Genomic DNA, 18,574 nt, shown 5'->3' with positions numbered 1-18,574 from the left:
CGAAAAGAATCCCCAGTGGTCACTGAGGCCTTGGCGAAGGAGATTTCCAGGAGACTCAGCGTGGATGTCGAATCTTCCTATTGGAGGAGAAGCTGTGAGTCATAAGCCCCGAGCAGCCCTACAGATTTCCCCATGAATCACTCACTGCCCTCTTCTCTTGGTTGGAGGCACACGCCATGGGGAATTCTCCTTCGGACAGGAGGGAGGAAATATGGGGGAAGGGGTAGGAGGACAGGGCTCAGAGTGGAGTCCCCGAGGTAGATTTTCCCGTTATCTTTCTACACCCAAAGCCCTGACCCCAGAAGCTGAGCCCCAGGATGGCCCCGGTCTTGAATGGCCAGGACCCTCGTGTAGCTTCCTGCTTACAAAGTGCTTTCACACACTTTATTTCATCCGCACACCACTGTGTGTTATGGGAAGGTCTCCAAGGGAAACTGCTTCATGAGGAAGGGAAAGAGGCTGGTCGAACAGCAAAGAATCACTTCCCCCTAGCTTGGGACCAGGACCCACCCAGGAGGGAAGGGAATTGTCCGCAGCCTGCAAAGATCTTTCACTTATCCATCACATTCATTGAGCACTCCCCTGCATGCCAGGCACTGTTCTAAGGGCAGGATGGCCAAGGTCCAGGCAGAAAGAAGAGCATGGGGCCCAGTGCAGGAGTGAATGTTGCCAGTGCTAGATAAAGCAATGAGGCCGGGCTGGCTAGAAGAGATGAATGAGGGAGGAGAGTGGCAAAGATGCGGTCAGAGATGTGCAGCAAGACAGTATCAGGTCTTGTAGCCTTTGTTAGGCTGTGTCTTTTAGTCTGAGTGAGATGGGAGCCATGAGAGGGTTTGAATAGAGGAGAAAAATTACCTGATATGCTAAAAGTTTCCCTCTGGATTTTTAAAAGCCTAGCTCCCTTCTAGCCATGGCAGAGCATGGAGTTCAGAACAACTCTACTGGTGAGGACAAGGTAAGTTGGACAAAATATTAACATATTTTCGTTTAAAGGCATTATGACACTAAAAGGCAATGAGGAACTTTGGGACCAAGACCTGGGAAAAGAAAAGTCAGAGGGATGAGCTGGGCGCAGTGGCTCACGCCTGTAATCTCAGCACATCGGGAGGCCAAGGCAGCTGAATCACCTGAGTTCAAGAGTTTGAGACCAGCCTGACTAACATGGAGAAACCCTGTCTCTACTAAAAATACAAAATTAGCCGGGCGCTGTGGTGCATGCCTATAGTCCCTGCTACTCGGGAAGCTGAAGCAGGAGAATTGCTTGCACCCAGGAGGCGGAGGTTGCGGTAAGCCGAGATCACACCGTTGCACTCTAGCCTGGGCAACAAGAGTGAAACTGTGCCTCAAGATGAAAGAAAGAAAGAAAAAGAGAAAGAGAGAGAGAGAGAGAGAAAGAAAGAGAGAGAGAGAAAGAAAGTGAGAGAAAGAAAGAAAGAAGGGAAGGAAGGAAGGAAGGAAGGAAGGAAGGAAGGAAGGAAGGAAGGAGGGAGGGAGGGAGGGAGGGAGGGAGGGAAGGAAGGAAGGAAAGAAGGAAGGGAGGGAGGGAAGGAGGGAGGGAGGAAAGGGAAGGAAGGAAGGCAGTTTCGGTCAGAGGGATGAACACAGCCCTTGGGGCCTCTTTTCCCCAAAGGGTATCTGCCAATTCTGAAATAAAAGGATCAAAGACTAAGAAGTTGAGTGGAACTTTTAAAAGACTCATGGGTCTAATCAGATGAAAGTTAAAGCTCAGGGCACACCAAGGGAGATCCTGGCACACCCCTATGTTTTTGGGAGTATTACCCCCCCAAAAAAAAATCCAGGCTGGAGGGTCTGGTAGATTCACCAAGCTTTTAGTTGAAACTCCAAAGGGATACACCCTTGGACTAAGAATGAACCAGTCATAACAGGATCTAAAGCCCAGCTTCAGGTCATCTCAACCCATCTCAATCTCTGCTTGGATTAAGGTGATGTGGGGTTCCTAACACCCCTAGACACCTCCTACAAATGGAAAATAACATTATCTTAAGCTTCAAATGATCTCTAAAGTTTTTCATATACAATGCCTGACAACCAAAAATATGAGAAAATGAAACATAATCAAAAATCAAGAGAAAAAATAGGCAACAGAAATAAACACAAGGATCCAGATAGTTATTGGTTACACACATTAATTCTGTTTAATATGCTAAAGTATATAAATGAAGCAATAATAACTGAGAATTATCCAAGGCAAATGAAAGGCATCAAACCACAGATTCAAAAACCCCATGAATCACAAGCAGTATAAACAGGAAAAAAAACTATAGGCATATTATAAATAAAACTGCTAAAAATAAAAAACAAAGAGAAATTCCTACAGCAGAGAAAAAATACAGATCACCCTCAGAGGGACAACAAGGCAGTTATAGCTGACTTCTCAGCAGATGTAACAAGTCAGAAGACAATGGATTGTATCTTCAAAGTGATTAAATAAGGTCAAAACTTGAATTCTTTACCCAGGAAAAACTCTTCAATAATGAGGCCGGGCACAGTAGCTCACACCTGTAATCCCAACACTTTGGGAGGCCAAGGCAGGTGGATCAGCTGAGGTCAGGAGTTCGAGACCACCCTGGCCAACATGGTGAAACCCTGTCTCTACTAAAAATACAAAAATTAGCCGGACAGGGTGGCAGACACCTGTAATCCCAGCTACTCAGGAGGCTGAGGCAGGAGAATCGCTTGAACCCAGGGGGGTGGAGGTTGCAGTGAGCCAAGATCACACCACTGCACTCCAGCCTGGGTGACAGAGCGAGACTCCATCTAAAAAAAAAAAAAATTCTTCAATAATGAAGATAAAAACATTTGTAGGGAATTAGAAACTAGAATTTGTTCTCAGAAGCTAATGCCCTAAACGCAACACTAAAAGGATAGCTTTGCCTTCTGGTTGAGAATAGACATAGAGGGGCTGTGCTGAGGCAATGAAGCCAGCTTGGAGGCTGCAGCACTGTAGGCAAGATATGATGGTGGCTGGACCGGAGAGGTAGGTTTGGTCTCAAACTCCTGGCATCAAGTGATCCTCCTGCCACAGCCTCCTAAAGTGCTAGGGTTACAGGCATGAGTCACCATGCCTAGCTCAGAGAAGTGGTTTTGGAAATGATGAGAAGTGATATATTTGGGAAATGGATGTGTTTGAAAGTGGACCTGTCTCAATTTGCCATTGAATGAAATGTAGGTTATGAGGGAAAGGGAGGACTCAAGGGTGTCTCCAAAGTTTTTGACCTGAACTAATGGAAGAATGAAGTTGCTATTAACAAAGGTGGGAAGACTGCAGAAGGAGCTGGTTTTGGGTGACTCAAAGGTTTGTTTTTGGAATTGCCAAATTTGGGAGTCTATTTGACAAACAAATGGAAATGTCAAGGAAGCTACTGGCTATTCAAGTCTGCAGTTAGGGGAGAGGCCTAGGCTAGAGATATGAGTTTCTTTCCTTTTTTCATATTTCCCTTATAATGATGAAGATAATGACAATGATGGTTAAAATAGCTAACATTTATTGTTTACTATGTGTCAGGTACTGTGCAAAACATTTTATACATACTATTTCATTTCATCTTGACAGCTACCATGTGAAGTGAAGCAAATACTTTTTTTTTTTTTTTTTTTGAGATGGAGTTTCACTCTTGTTGCCCAGGCTGGAGTGTAATGGCGCAATCTCGGCTCACTGCAACCTCCGCCTCCCAGGTTTAAGCGATTCTCCTGCCTCAGCCTCCCAAGCAGCTGGGATTACAGGCATGCACCACCATGCCTGGCTAATTTTGTATTTTTGGTAGAGACAGGGTTTCACCATGTTGGTCGGGCTGGTCTCGAACTTCTGACCTCAGGTGATCTGCCTGCCTCAGCCTCCCGAAGTACTGGGATTAACAGGTGTGAGCACCGCACCTGGCCATGAAGCAAATACTGTAACTCCCTTTTTATTTATTTTATTTTTTTTTGACTTGCATCACTTTTTATTACACAAAATAGATTTCAGCCATGTTGCACATTCATTCTCGCTATAGATCTGGCTTTAAAAAAATCCCTAGGGATTCAGTCTCATCGATTTCATGATTTTCCTTTCATTGATGTCATGCCTCGATTGTAGTCAGAGTCCTCTCAAAGGACAAAAGCAGATGTGGCTGCCTTGGATCAGCTGCACACAGTGCACTCCCGGCCTGCCCGCTGGAGGCGCGGCTCCCATCATCTGGACCGCGACTGCTAGGGACTGTCAAAGCGGCAGCATGCCATCGCCTTCTCCAGCCCTTCTCCAGCAGCACAACCAGTCCTCCCAGCTGGTCCTCTGGGGACCAGCCGTCATGGCGACGTGGTGGCAATGTCCCCAGGCATCCGACCATCCTGGGTTTCTCTTTGGGCAGGCCTGGGCCAAGACCTTAGGGGATCTCTGTGTCCACGGTATAAATCTGAATGAGATCAGACACAATATTATCAATGATTGGCTTGATAAGGTCGTCACCAAACACCTGCCACCACGGCTTCTCAGCCTCAACCTCTGCGGGTACCTCAACTCCGTAGACCTGCAGGGCCAGGTAGAGCACCGCCACCGCGATGTGCTGGGCCTGGAAGCGGAGGCACAGCCCCACGTAGTAGCTGTCCCGCAGCAGGGCCCAAGCAGTGACGGCAACCGGGGTCCGCTGCCAGCTGTGGCAGTTCAGCCAGTTCTTGAGGGAAACCAGGTAGTGGAGCAGGTACTTGTGTGGATGCTAGAAGGAGACCTGGAAGCGCGGAACTCTCAGCATGAGAAGCTCACACTGCACAATGCTGTCGCGGAGCTCCCAGAAGCGGGAGTCCAATTCCAGGGGCTCACCGCTTGGGTTAAAATACCTGTTGGACACATTGATGATGTCGCGAGTCCACAGGTGCTGCTCTTCCACTTTGCCGGCCAAGTAAATGGAAGACACGGCAATCAGGTAAGGGTCATAAGCGTCCAGGTTGGTATCGCAGAAGAACTTATGGTAAATGGTGCGAGCAGTGGCAATGGGAACGGACCTCATCCCTAGCTTGACACCTGCCTCCATGATGAACCTCGCCACTCGGAAGTGCACCCTGGCTTCGGGTGCCGGCTGCCCCTCGGGGCCCCGCGCTGCAGGCCCCCCCTCCGCCGCCCTCCAGGGCTTCCATGAGGCCCGGTGGCCCCGGGAGAAGGAGAGGCGGCCCCGCGCGCAGAGGCCAGCAGAGCGGGGGGGTGCTCGCCACTCCTCCGCCCCGCCCCGCAGGGCCCGCACCCAAGGGTCTAACTCCCTTTTTAGAGATGTCAAAACTGAGGGTTTGAGAGGAGAAATAATCCACTCAAAGTCATACAGACACTAGTTGGACCTATCAGTTTTGTCCCAGGTATTTGGAACAGAATCTCAAAATTTCCTTTGGTGGTATGATTTTCACATCTATTGAGTGTTTTACAAACCATGGGTACTTAAAATATGTTTATTGAATGAGTGAATGATTGGTGTCGATCTTGGTGAAACTTTAAATCCCATCTTTGCAGTGTGCTCCACTGCAGAGGGCTGTGCAGGCTGGGAGGGAAGGAGGGCCCAGGGGTCAGAAGTATGCAGTGACCCCACAGGCCCTTTTAGGGGAACCCATTCCTGCAAGAACCAGTCACATCTCCAAAACACCAACCGACCTTCTGAAGGTCCAGGATCCCTCACTGCCTCTTCCCAGAAAGTGTCTATTTCCTCCCCACTTTGTCTCCCTGAACCAGCCTTCAGGAACCCTGGGGATTCCAGGACCCTCCCAAGTTTGGGTATGGAAGGGACTTAGCACTGGCAGATGGGTGGGAGAGGAGAGTAGATGAGGTTCACTGCAGGTTCTTCTTACACATGAGGGTACTGAGGCCCCAAAAGTGGAGCAGGGCTAGATGGGCTCAGAACAGAGGCCACTTCTCCAAAGCTCTGATGGCCCAGAGAAAAGCATTGTCCGATGCGGGCCCAGGGTGCCACTTTGGCGAGGCAGCCCACTTTTGTTTTCCTTTGGGACACTCGGGAGGGGAGCTCCTGCTTGAGGGACAGAATGGGGAGCAGCTGAGTCACAAGAGAACGATATTACTGGGCCATATTACAGATTGGGAAAACAGGTTAAAGAGTTTGACAGCAGGCCGGGCACCGTGGCTCATGCCTGTAATCCTAGTACTTTCGGAGGCCCAGGCAGGTGGATCACAAGGTCAGGAGATAGAGACCATCCTGGCCAACCTGGTGAAACCCTGTCTCTACTAAAAATACAAAAATTAGCTGGGCGTGGTGGCTCGTGCCTGTAGTCCCAGCTACTTAGGAGGCTGAGTCAGGAGAATCGCTTGGGAGAATCGCTTGAACCAGGGAGTTGGAGGTTGCAGTGAGCTGAGATTGCGCCACTGCACTCCAGCCTAGAGGCTGAGCAAGACTCCATCTCAAAAAAAAAAAAAAAAAAGAGTTTGATAGCTTACACACCACTAACAGGTGGCAGAGTCAGGACTTGAACTTAGGTCTAAGCCAACTCCAAATCACATGCTGTATCCACTAGTCCACAAACATACCTCTCAAACCTCAGGTCTTTGCTGCTCTCCTGGCCTTGCAGCCCTCTTTCCAGTTCACCTCTCAAATGGGCAACTGGGTTATATCATTCAGGTCTTAGTTTATCCTGCCTTCATAGCCTTCATCCTTATCTTATTTTGTGATTATCTTATTTCTATAACCCCCTCATATATAGTGCCATGAGATGGCAAGTGACAAAGTAATATTACTTTTGCTGTTTAGCGAAAATAGCAAAAGTAATTTTAGCTACTTATAAGTAGGAATTTTGTCTTGCACCAAAGTATCCCATGAGACTATACTTATCAATATCTGTTGAACACATGAATGAATGAATGAGCGAATGAATGAATGAATGAATGAGTGAATGAATGTGTGGGCCTCCTGCCTAGCTTTAAAAGCCACAGTCAAGGAAAAGGTGGCTATGAGCTTATCTTCCTCGGCAGAGCAGTTTTGTCCACTGTGGCGCTAGCAGAGAGCACACCCTTTGTTCTCCACAGGGTGGAAGACAGCTCCTCGGCGGGCAGAGGGGAGCAGGGCTGCTGGTCTGCACCTACAGGCTGTTCTCAAACAGGCTCACCCCGCAGAGCTCTGGAAAAGAGGTGAGCAGCCCTCCCATCTGCTCTCCAGAAAGCAACCTGCAGAGAAAAACAGCCCGGGATGACCTGGATCCACCCGGCGGGCGTGGGGCGGGGCCGCAGCGGCATTGTTTGCCTCTGTGTATGGCAACCAGAAACCACCGCAGCCAGCACTTCTCAGAGGCACCCCGCCCCCCTTTATTTTAATCTCCTAAACTGATTTGTCAGCAGCAGGAAGTGACATGACAGCTTTCCTCACAAAAGGGAAACTCCTCCGCGTTACCATGGGGATGGAGGCCACTGTAGGATCACAGATTTATATAATCTTAAAGGTGTACACACAATGATGTCATCCTCCGACAGGCCAGGGTAGGGAGGGAAAGGGACGCCAGAGGCTGCAAGTCTAAAGCAAATTAGCTACGATTTGCAAAAATTCCAAGGAAAGGAGAGGATGCGGTGGAGGTGGGGGAAGGGGAGTGTTAGAGGTATAATGAAATAATGGGTGCCTGGAAACCACAGAAAAGCATAAAGTATGCATTGATGCATTTTCTACATCCCAGAATTAGAGAGATGGGAAGAACAGTACTCAGATCCAGTGCAAATTGGTCATTTTACAGGGTGGGAAAACTGAGCCAGGAGAACTGCCAGAAGCCATTAGGACAGAGACAAGGGGATGGAAACATTTCTCCATGGCCCACTGTGTGCCAGGCACTTTACATTCATCAGTCCATGTCTTTCTCACAAGTGAGCCTCAGTTTTGTCCTCTATAAAATGGGGATTGCTGTTAAAGGTTACTTAACCTTAGCAGTACCTGGTACACAGTGCTCACTCTAAAACTGGCAACCATCATTGCCACATTATCAGTATTAAAAGTCTTATTTCAATCTCTTCCTGGGAAACAAACACATTAATAGACTTTAAGTATCTTTCATCACGAGGTATTAATTTTTTCCCAAGGAAAGCAGTTTGAGGCCAAATATGAGATTTTCTGGAGGGTCTGAACACAGTGACTCTGGTACATGGGGATAGGGGGTTATCATCTCTGGCTCTCAGGGCTGGCATGAGGCAGAGTGGCTTGAGCCGGGAGAAGTGAGTGACTTGTTTTCACTGGCGGCTCCCTTAGGCAGCCGCTGTAATTTTCCACTGCGTGGATCACACTGGAGATTAATTTTGGTTCAGCCAGTGCCTGCCAAGCAGAAAGTGAAGGCCCTAGCCCACGGAGAAGTCAGCCATGGCATCTGTCACAGACTCGATGTCGCTGGTACATTTCCACGGAGAGAGAGAGTTACAATAGTAAATTTCTAGGCTTTGATAAAAACACTGGGTACGATTTGTTTTGATAGGCATGAACATACTTGTAATCGGAAACCCAGCTGAGGAAATGAGCTTGCCAGCCCAGGGTAAGTTCTTAGAACTTAGAACACAGGGATCTTTCAGACTCTGGGAGTCAAGTGGCAGACGGTGAGCCAGAGGGGCAAAGTCAAGGGCACTGATTCTGTGTAAAGACCTTGAACAACAGGACAGGACCAGAACCATAGCACAGGGTGCTCCCGGATAAGGCGAATGGGATATTTCCTTTTCTGCTTCCCATAGCACTTTGTCCAGAAACAAAGAATGGGGTGGGGCGCTAAGGGGCCAGTAATCCAAGAGCTTTGCTGTTTCTTAACTCAATATTATAGACTGGATTATGGGTCCGTAGCAATTGCATCTTTTCTGTTTTTTGCCTGCTTGGCAAAGGAGTACAAATTCAGAATATTATCCTAGAACAAGTCAGGTTTAATTGCTTATCTTCAACAAAATTATGAAATCAGAGCAGCAGGTGACCTGAAGGAGGCAACGACCAAAAATGCCACGTCTATATGCAGAAACGACAGCGTGAATGTCCTCCACAATGTTAGCAATGGTCAGGTTGGGGATGGGCTGTTGCGGGTGATTTCTTTACATGGTATTTGCTTATAGTGATTGGATTTTTTTTTTTTTTTTTGCCAATGTATTTAAATTTTCACAATAACAAAAGCCTTTTTAAAAGCAAAAAGATAGGTCAGGAGTTCGAGACCAGCCTGGCCAACATGGTGAAACCCTGTCTCTACTAAAAATACAAAAATTAGCCAGGCATGGTGACGCGCACCTGTAATCCCAGCTACTTAGGAAGCTGAGGCAGGAGAATGGCTTGAACCTGGCAGGCGGAGGTTGCAGTGAGCCAAGCTCACGCCAGTGCACTCCAGCCTGGGCAACAGAGTGAGACTCCGTCTAAAAAAAAAAAAAGCCATGAGATGGGCAGGTGAAAGTCCGAAACAGATGCAGATTCCAATTCTCCTATTTCTGCCACTTAGCCATGCTGGGTCTCAGCATCTCATTTGCAAAAGGCCTTGCTGAGTTTCTCTGGGGGCAGGTAGCACACACCTGCCTTATGTCATGTGTTTGGAAAAACTTTTGTCTCCTCATAACTCCAGCACAGCTCAGAGATGGGAAGGCGACTTTTTATATTAACCTGAGGAGGGTATTAAATGAAGAAGGCAATCCAGGCAAGTGGCTATTTCCTCCTAGCTTTGGCTCTGGGGACACCTTGGCATCCTGGGTGACATGGTAGGTTACAGACCTGCTAAAATGGGCATGGGTAGACACACTGATCCAATACTAAGAGTTCAGCTGTAGCGTCTGGTGTTTCATGATACTCACTTGTCTTCCTCCCTTGCAACCCAGCCATTTCATGGGACCAACGGGCCACCACAGGGCATGGGATCAGATCTCAACACATTCTGCAGGCCCTTGTCGAAATTCTTCCCTAGTTCACTAGTGGGAGAGGGATTGGGTGTGGTTGCCAAAGAAATAAAAGCATTGAAATTTCAATAGAAATGCCATAATTTATTCCATTGTATAAAAAAGTCATCCTTATGTAACAAAATGTCTTCTTAGAAGAAGAAATATATTATTTCAGGTCATAAATAATCAGCAAACATACAACTGTTGGCAACTAAAAAAAACCCAACACTGGTATCTTCCATCAGTGCTGAAAACAAACCTGCTTACGATATATTTACAGGATAGTACAGTACTCAAAAACAAAAATTGAGGTATTTGGTTCTTCTAGGAGTAGACAATGACATTTGTGAAGGCAGACACCTACACAAAAATAAATAAGGTATATTCTCATATGTGTATGTGTCGTCGGGAATGATAATACTGGTAGGTATGTCAAGCATGAAGAGATTCTACAAAAAACAGGGGCGAGCAAAAAGAAACCGGCTCACAGAGTCCTTTCTCTTCTGCCCCATTTTGTCAGATGGACTTGATGTACCCACTCTATATTGGTCCCGAATGTGCTGAGTTCAGCAGATGTCTTGACGCTAAGTCATCACGATGACTGCTTAGGAACCCAGTGGAACTCGGGTGAAGTTAAATAAATAAGGACCAGCCCTCTCGAGCCCCTCCCAGTTATTGCATTTCTCCTCTCAAGGAGCCTGGAGTCCCAGTGGGATGTGAAGAGCCTCACCTCCCGTGGCCTTTCAGCAGCTGGGAGAGGTCGTGATGGGGCTCTGAAGGTAGCTCAGCGCACTGTTCGTGGAGTGGACAGGGATGGAGACGGGGAAGTTGAACACGGTGGTGGTGGAGGTGCCTCGGTCCAGCACAGCCATGGCGGGGCTCCCAGCCTCTGCCGAGCAGTGTGGGGCCAGCACCTGGGACTCAAACTGCAGCAGCTGGCCCATGAAGCTGAAGTTGGGAGAGATGATGCTTCGCCTCTGCTTCACAAACTCAAAGGCCTCGTCCAGCTTGACTCGGTTAGTCCTCATGAGGTAGGCAAGGCAGATGGTGGCTGACCGGGAAATGCCTGCCTGGCAGTGGACAAACACCCTTCCTCCAGCATTCTTGATGGAGTCTGGAAAACAAAAGGAGCAGCTGGTTACTTGAGAGCTCAGGAGAACCACCCCGAGCCCAGGTACAGTGTATCTGAGAAAGGTCATGTGTGTCTTGTCTAGAAATGGTCAAACATCACCACATGCCATCACAGGGATACTGTTCATGGAGGCAACGTGGGCACTGTGCGAAGGATGGCACAGGATTTAAACTCAGTCTGGGGGTTTCCACTTAGCAGACAGATCTCAGTCAATTCAACTTTGTGAGCCCCAGTTTGCAAATCTGTAAAGTGGGACATCGAATCAAATTCCTATCTTACAGGAATGCTGCCCACACCAGACTGATACTGAATGTGTGGAAGAAGGCTCAGAAGACTTCAAGCTCTTGCCACAGAGGTTGGGCTTAGGGGCTAAAATGAGAAGAGAGAGGCAGAAAAGCCCCAGGCATCCATTCCATTTACCTATGAAGTCAATGGCCTCGTTGAACCAGGAGCTGATGTCTGCCTTGTGGTTGTCCTCCACAGGGATGCTCTTGTACTGGTAGTGACCCTCAAAGTGGTTGGGACAATTGGCTGAGACGTTGATCAAGGCAGTGATGCCCAAGGCATCCAGCATGTCCTTGCGGGAAGCGTGATAGGCACTGCCCAGGTAGAGAAAGGGCAGGATTTCCACCGGGCCACCCTGAAATCCAGAAATATCCAACATTCATCAAGCTTGCTCAAAGCTACGGCCAGTGCCCATACCCACAAAAACTTTCTGCTGGAAAAGTCAATTTCAGATACGGAGTGAACTCAGTTGTGTTGCTGGAGGATAAATAAATAGGGAACTAAGCCCATCTGCCTGGGCAGGACCAGCAAGTTCATTTCTGCAGAGCCTACAATTAGAGACTCGGCTCCATCAGACCACTTAACTGTGGATTAAATCATATCCCTGTGTCCCCTCCGTTATAAATAATGATGCAGGTCACTTTCTATATTCTCCCTGGCACTACTCTTCCATGCCTTTGCCAGTTCTTACTTGTCCCCTGTGGCAGGGACACCTACTAACCTGATCGTAGAGTGGGGTACTGCAGGAACTGCACCCAGATTCCGCGCTGTCAGGGACGCTAGTACTCAGGGGAAGGCTGAGCCCCATGGGGGTCGACTGTTTGCTGCACAGCTCTGGGCAGGAAGCCGAAAACGCTTCGTATCCTCCTGGGAATACAAAGACATTTTTTTTTTTTCCCATTAGTGACGCCGGGACAGTGCACCTTCATACAACTCCCCCACCCACCAAAGGCTGGAAGTTTACATCGGAAAGGCCCAGGCAAGTCTTTGTTCCCAGAGCCAAACAAAGCCAATGACAAGTTCCAGAGACAAATGTACTCCAGCGCCCACGCGCTGCAGGTGGGGCGACCTCCCGGGAGCCGAGAGCCAGGGGTACCGGGCAAAACCTCAGGGGTGTGCGGCCCGCCCCGAGCTTCCCCGAGGGCGTACCTTTGAGGAAGAAGACTTGCGCGGCGCGGGCCTCGCGGCAGAGCGCGCCGGCCGCCAGGGCCAGGGTGCCGTCGCGCTTGGCGCCGTCCAGGGCGGCGCTGCGGTCGTCCAGCAACACCACTGCGTGGTAGGCGCCGGCCAGCAGGCGGCCGCGCAGCTCGGCGTTGGGCACGATGTGCTCCAAGCCCATGGCGCCCTTGGCCCGGCGCCGCACGATGGTGCTGAAGCGCACGTTGACAGAGCCGGCGATGTGGCCGGCGTTGAAAGCGAAGAAGGAGCGGCAGTCCAGCAGCAGGCATTGCGCCGCTCGCTCCCCCAGCAGCGCCCGCAGGCCTCCAGCGTCCAGGGTGCCCACTTCCATGACCATGGCCGGCCTCAGCGCCCCCAGCGTGATCGGCCCTGCGGTGCTCTTTGTCTGTCCTCGGGGCCAAGGGCAGGGCGGCGCTTTTCGAGGAAAAGCTAGACGCCCGGGTCTCTCTGCGCCGAACCAAAAGCCGCTTTTGGACTGAGAGTGGAGCGTCACGCGGGGCTCCGGGCTCCTCGGCTTCTTCGCAGTTCCCCCGACTGCCCCTCCGACCCGCGTCGCACACACAGCCCAAATGTCCTTCGCAGCGAGCCTGGTCCGGGGAGCGCGTTTATATGCGGCCTCTGGGGGACTGGGCGGGCCAGACCCGCGCAAAGGGGGAGGGGGGCGTTTGTTTGAATGGTGATCACGTGACGGGGCGGTGACGTCACCCGCCCTGCCAGGCCAGGCGCCGCCGAGCCAGAGGGGAAGACGTCATCAGCCTCGGAGCTGGGTCCGCTCGCCGCGCGCTGGCTCGCGGCCCGGCCCCCGCCCTGCTGTCCGGCCTGCTCTTGGCGCGTCCCCAGGGACCGGGCCCGCGCCGCGCTCCAGGCCCAGCGGGGAGGAGGGCTGGCCGCCAGCTGAGGCTGACCTCCGGGATGCGAGCGGCCGGGAGAACGGGCGACGTGCCACCTGCCTTGGCCTTGCCGCTCCTCCCTCTCTCCCTCCCCGAGTCCCCTTCCCCGTGCCCCTCGGCTGCCGACCTGAACCGAAAGGGGCTTCCTGTGCTTTTGCATACTCTCGTGCCCCCTTCTCTCATTTCCTCATCACTAACAGGCGGGGAAACTGAGGTTCCCCAGGCGAAGCGACTGACTTGCCCAGAACCACACTACTGGGGTGGCGGCAGCAAAGAGGCGCCTAAGATGAAGTTTAGAGAAAAATGAACAACTCTGCCGATAGAAAAGTCGTCCCTACCAAGAACCACTCCAGCGAGTTGGGGCGGAGAGGTTCAGGGCAATGCTTTCCTGTTTCCCAGACTTTAAGGTGGCTTTAAAATACCTACATTTGCCATGAAAGTGTAAGCAAGCAAACCCCCACCGGGAAATAATGCTATTCCTAGTCCTGTGGCCCCCGGAAGACTTGGAGCCAAGGGAGGCAGGTCAGGGGGCTGAAATCCCGGTGAGGAGTCGCAAGGCCCCGCAGTGGATTCCAGGGTTTGGCGTTTGGAGGGGTGAGGGGCGACCCGCAGCGCGACTCGACGGCGCCCCCCAGGGGCCGCTCGACACGTTTCTGTCACCTTTGCTCCAGACCGAGCGTCTCCATTCCTTTCTTTATTATACAAATAGGCAGTATACTGAGTGAGCGCCCACTAAGCTCTGGGCTGGGGGGCTCCAACCCGGAACAGAAGCCGGCCACAACCCTCGCTCCCTGTAGTCGCGGCCGTTATAGGCCGAAAGCAAAATCCAATCCCGGGCCATTCTGGGCGGATTGCCAGGACCTGGATCGCAACGCTTGGGAAGACCCCCGCCCCGCCCAGCGATATCCGTGCCCTGAGTCCCAGTGACGGCCCCCTGGACAGTGGAGCCTGCTGCAGCGACGCGACGCGCTAGGTACACAAACATAAACATTGCGCCACCCACCCGGGTGCCGAGTCAGGAACATTCTGCGGTTTCCTCCCCTCCTGGGGGAGGGGATTTCGCGGGCCACCCTGTGTCGTCGCTGTGCGAGCTGTATCACCAGTGGCAACTTCTGCATTTGCCTCACTTAGCTTGTGTGTTTTCGCCTGCGCAAATGTTCTGCCTGGATTCTTCTAGAAAAGTTCAGGGCATGGAGTGCTTTTTTTAAAAAGGGCGTTTTCTACCTTCATTTGAACATTGGTCGAGGACAGCAAAGAGGTCCTCAGATAAGAGCAACACCCTCCCTGTATGGAGAGATAGAAGAAAAAGAAATTGTTTATACTACTTATTCAGCTGAGGACCTCAACATAGTTTTTGCGTTGAATCATAGAATGTTAACAGCTGCTGACTTTTTACTGCATACCGACTTGATTTGTCCCATTTTTTTTCTCACCAAGAGCATTTATTACACCTTCCCCTACCGAAATTTTTCAAAAAGAAAACTTTTTTAAGAGCTGGGCGCTGTGGCTCACGCCTGTAATCCCAGCACTTTGGGAGGCCGAGGCGGGCGGATCATGAGGTCAGGAGATCGAGACCATCCTGGCCAACATGGTGAAACCCCGTCTCTACTAAAAATACAAAAATTAGCTGGGCATGGTGGTGGGCGCCTGTAATCTCAGTTACTCGAGAGGCTGAGGCAAGAGAATGGCTTGAACCGGGGAGGCGGAGGTTGCAGTGAGCCAAGATCACGCCACTGCATTCCAGCCTGGTGACAGAGCAAGACTCTGTCTCAAAAAAAAAAAAAAAAAAAAAAGAAAGAAAAGAAAACTTTTTAATACCATTATCACAGTAGTAGTGGCACAGAGTCTGGCCCTAGAGCCAGGTGTCTGCTGGCCTCTCTCGCTTTTCTCTCTCCTCCCTTGCTGGAAAGAGTGCAGAGAGTAGACTTGAACCCTGTCATTTTGCTGCTGGATGGTCAGAGGTGAGTCTCAACCCCTACTGAGCCTCCGAGCCCACATCTGTACAGTGCGTCTACACTGGCCCACTTTGTAGATGGTTTGAGGCCCAAGTGAGAGATGGGGGGTTTAGGGAACCCAGGCCCTACCTCACCTCTGCTCTTCATGATTCACTGTATCTCTAGGGTTTCCCCTTCCCAGCAAAATGGTTCTTTATATATCATCATGCCCTGTGCCTTTCAGAGACTTGCCTCAGAACCAGGGAGAAGGTCACTGCAAGCCATCTGCTTATGAGAGACGTCAGTGGACAGGGGCCCAGCTCAGGGAGAGCTCCTCTTTAAGACCCACTAACACACAGTGCTCTTGTCAGTGGGTCACCTGCCCGGAGACAAGTGGTAAACGTGTAGCCACCTAGGCCCCCAATCCAGGCAGTGGAGATGCTGCTTCTGACTGAGGATGGAGCCAAAGAGAGCCCAGCATAATCTGGTCTCTGTACCCACAGAAGGAGTGAGAGACTGGCCTTGTGGGCCTGGCTGCCAGAGGGAGTGAAGCAGATAAATCAGTGTATGTTGACTCAGGGGAGAGAATTGGGCCTTTCTGACCTGGGCTGTTTCCAATTCTACCTAGTCCTGCTTAGGAATCAACCTGGAGACAGTGTGGAATAGCGGGAAGAAGGGTTCAGGGTTCCATACTCCCCAAAAAGCTGGCCTGGATTTTCTACCTTTAATGTGTGGCCTTGAGTAAGTGCCCCCATGGTGCTGAGCTCCACCCCCTCCTTCCCATGATGGAGAGAATAATAATAACATTCACCTCCAGGGACTCTGGGGAGACTCAGTGTAGCCAGGGTTGGCCCTAGCTCACAATCCCTGTCCTAATCCTGCTCTCAAAGGCGGCTTTGGATCTCTCTTGGGATCACAGGAAGAGAAAAGAGTTGAGCTCCCGCTGATGACAGTCAGAAAGAGGCCCCCGCTCACTGTCCGCTCGGTGACCTTGGGCAAGTAGCTTACCATTTCTGTGCCTCTGTTTCCCCGTTTGTAAACTGGGAATAACATCCATTTAGGACCAAGTAAAACAGTGTATAAGAACCTGATGTGGATGACACCCAAAGAGGGTGTTCTCAAGAGGGGGAGCAGGGCCCCACATTCATGTTCCCTCTTTCAGAACCCACGGCCTTTTTCCTATCTCCCCTGTGCTGTTTGGGGGTTCCTCCCCTCAATATCCTTCTATAACTCCCCATTTCTTAGCAAATCCAAAACTCACTGCCACTGGGCCTCAACCATCTATATGGCTCAGCTTCCCACTCTCTGTGCTTTCTCTCTTGTGCTCCAGGAAAATTCTGTGGGCCTGTGTTCCTAGAATGTTCTTGTCCTCTCCCACATCTTTGCTCACATTCCTCCCCCTCCCCCTGCCAGACAGTGGCCCCTCTGGGCTCCCCCACAGTCTTTCCAGGTGAAGACTCCTCTGGTTTCTCCAATTTCTCCCTCTCCTGCGTCTGGAGGACATTGTCCATGTATTCTGATTGTGTACAAGTCACCTGGATCTTTGTCATACTCCCCCCAGGTTGTAAGTTTGTCAGCTTGAGGGCAAGGGGTGTGTTTTTCTCAGCATTGCACTCCCCATCCTACTACCTTTGATGCAGTGCCTGGCACATAGTAGGTTCACAATTTGGGAAACGGTAGAATTGTTTCAAAGGGTACTGTTGAAAAGTGTCAGAAGAGAGAAGGGTGGTCATTGACACTTATTAGGCCTCACCTCTGGGCCAGGTGCATTACAGGTATCATTCCATGAATCTATCAATGATCCTATGAGGTGCTTGTTGTCCCCATTTTATAGGCAAGGAAAGAGGCTCAGAGAGGAGACATGCCAGAGGTCACATGCCTAAGGTTATAAAGCTGATAATCATCAGACACAGATCCAAACCCAGTGCCTGTCTGACTTGAGAGAGGGAGCTGGGCCTGGGTCTGTTGAGGCCTCCGTGTCTGCCAGCCCCATGTCCAGCAGCACTGCCTGAAGCCTCTGCCTCCCAGCTTCCTGGAGCTCTTCTCGCTAGACAGGGTGGTCCCTGGTGTCAGCCCAGCAGGGAGCCTGGAGCCTTCTAAGACTCCCAACTCAGGCCCTAGTGCCGCTGCTAAAGAGACTCTAGCCACTCGGGCCTACCTTGAGGGACTGGCAAGGGGCTGACTTCACCCTCTACACCCAGGCAGTTGGGACAGAGCTAGCTGCCATTGCACAATCTTTACAAACAGATCTCCATGCTCAGACCTGGCAGGGCCCACAGAGCTGTGTCATCCTGTCTAACCTCCTCATTTGAGAGGCAAGGGCCCAGAGAGGTTAGGCAATCTGTCCAAAGTCACACAGTGTTCAGAACATTCTAACTGTAGTCAGCATTGTGTGAGCTGTGTGTCCAAACCCTTAACAGTGTTTATCTGTGGAGGGTGGAGGAGTTCCTCTCATTTTCTTCCTTATGATTCTGAATGATCTGAACTTTTTTTTTTTTTTTTTTTTGAGACGGAGTCTTGCTCTGTCTCCCAGGCTGGAGTGCAGTGGCACAATCTCGGCTCACTGCAAGTTCTGCCTCCCGGGTTCACGCCATTCTCCTGCCTCAGCCTCCTGAGTAGCTGGGACTACAGGCGCCCGCCAACACGCCCGGCTAATTTTTTGTATTTTTAGTAGAGACGGGGTTTCACCGTGTTAGCCAGGATGGTCTCGATCTCCTGACCTCGTGATCCGCCCGCCTCGGCCTCCCAAAGTGCTGGGATTACAGGTTTGAGCCACCGCGCCCGGCCTGATCTGAACTTTTTAAACTTAAATGTGTAACTTTTGTAACAAAGAATAAAAGATAAGATTAGAAGGCAACCATATGTAGGTAACAGCATTGTTGTTAAAACCAAGTTACAGAGTTAGACTGCCTGGATTAGAATCCCAGCTTGCTTACTCACCAGCTGTGTGTATTTGGGCAAGTTACTACCTCTATGAGACTCAGTTTTCTCATCTTTAAAGTGGGAATAATAATCGTATCGATCTTGTAGGGCTGATAGGAAGGTTATGTAAGACAGTGATTGGCACACTAGAGCCTGTGAGCCAAACCTAGCTCACTACCTCCTTCTGTACAAACCACAAACTAAGACTGGTTTTTATATTTTAAATGGTTGGGGGAAAAAATCAAAAGAAGAATCTCATTTTATGACATGTGAATGTCATATAAAATTCAAACTTCAGTGTCCATAAATATTTATTGGAACACAGCCACACCCATTCCTTTACGTGGTATTTGTGGCTGCTGTCACACTACAATGGGAG

At 50.3% G+C, this 18,574-nt stretch overlaps 1 protein-coding gene and 1 pseudogene across 1 annotated transcript; both read right to left on the bottom strand.

The window, feature by feature from the left end:
- Positions 1-3,662: 3,662 nt before the first annotated feature.
- LOC129486008 (cyclin-Q-like) lies at positions 3,663-5,130 on the bottom strand (annotated as a pseudogene).
- A 4,804-nt stretch (positions 5,131-9,934) lies between these two features.
- DUSP1 (dual specificity phosphatase 1) lies at positions 9,935-13,129 on the bottom strand. Its single transcript, XM_055285236.2, has 4 exons — positions 12,420-13,129; positions 11,992-12,137; positions 11,406-11,625; positions 9,935-10,967 (listed from the first exon to the last, which is right to left on the bottom strand). Exons 1-4 carry the CDS (start codon positions 12,784-12,786, stop codon positions 10,597-10,599), a joined length of 1,104 nt encoding a protein of 367 aa, XP_055141211.1. The 5' UTR covers positions 12,787-13,129; the 3' UTR covers positions 9,935-10,596.
- Positions 13,130-18,574: the final 5,445 nt, after the last annotated feature.

This window comes from Symphalangus syndactylus, chromosome 7 (assembly GCF_028878055.3).
Source record: "Symphalangus syndactylus isolate Jambi chromosome 7, NHGRI_mSymSyn1-v2.1_pri, whole genome shotgun sequence".
NCBI classification, from domain to species: domain Eukaryota; kingdom Metazoa; phylum Chordata; class Mammalia; order Primates; family Hylobatidae; genus Symphalangus; species Symphalangus syndactylus.
This window is presented reverse-complemented; position numbering and strand designations above follow the sequence as displayed.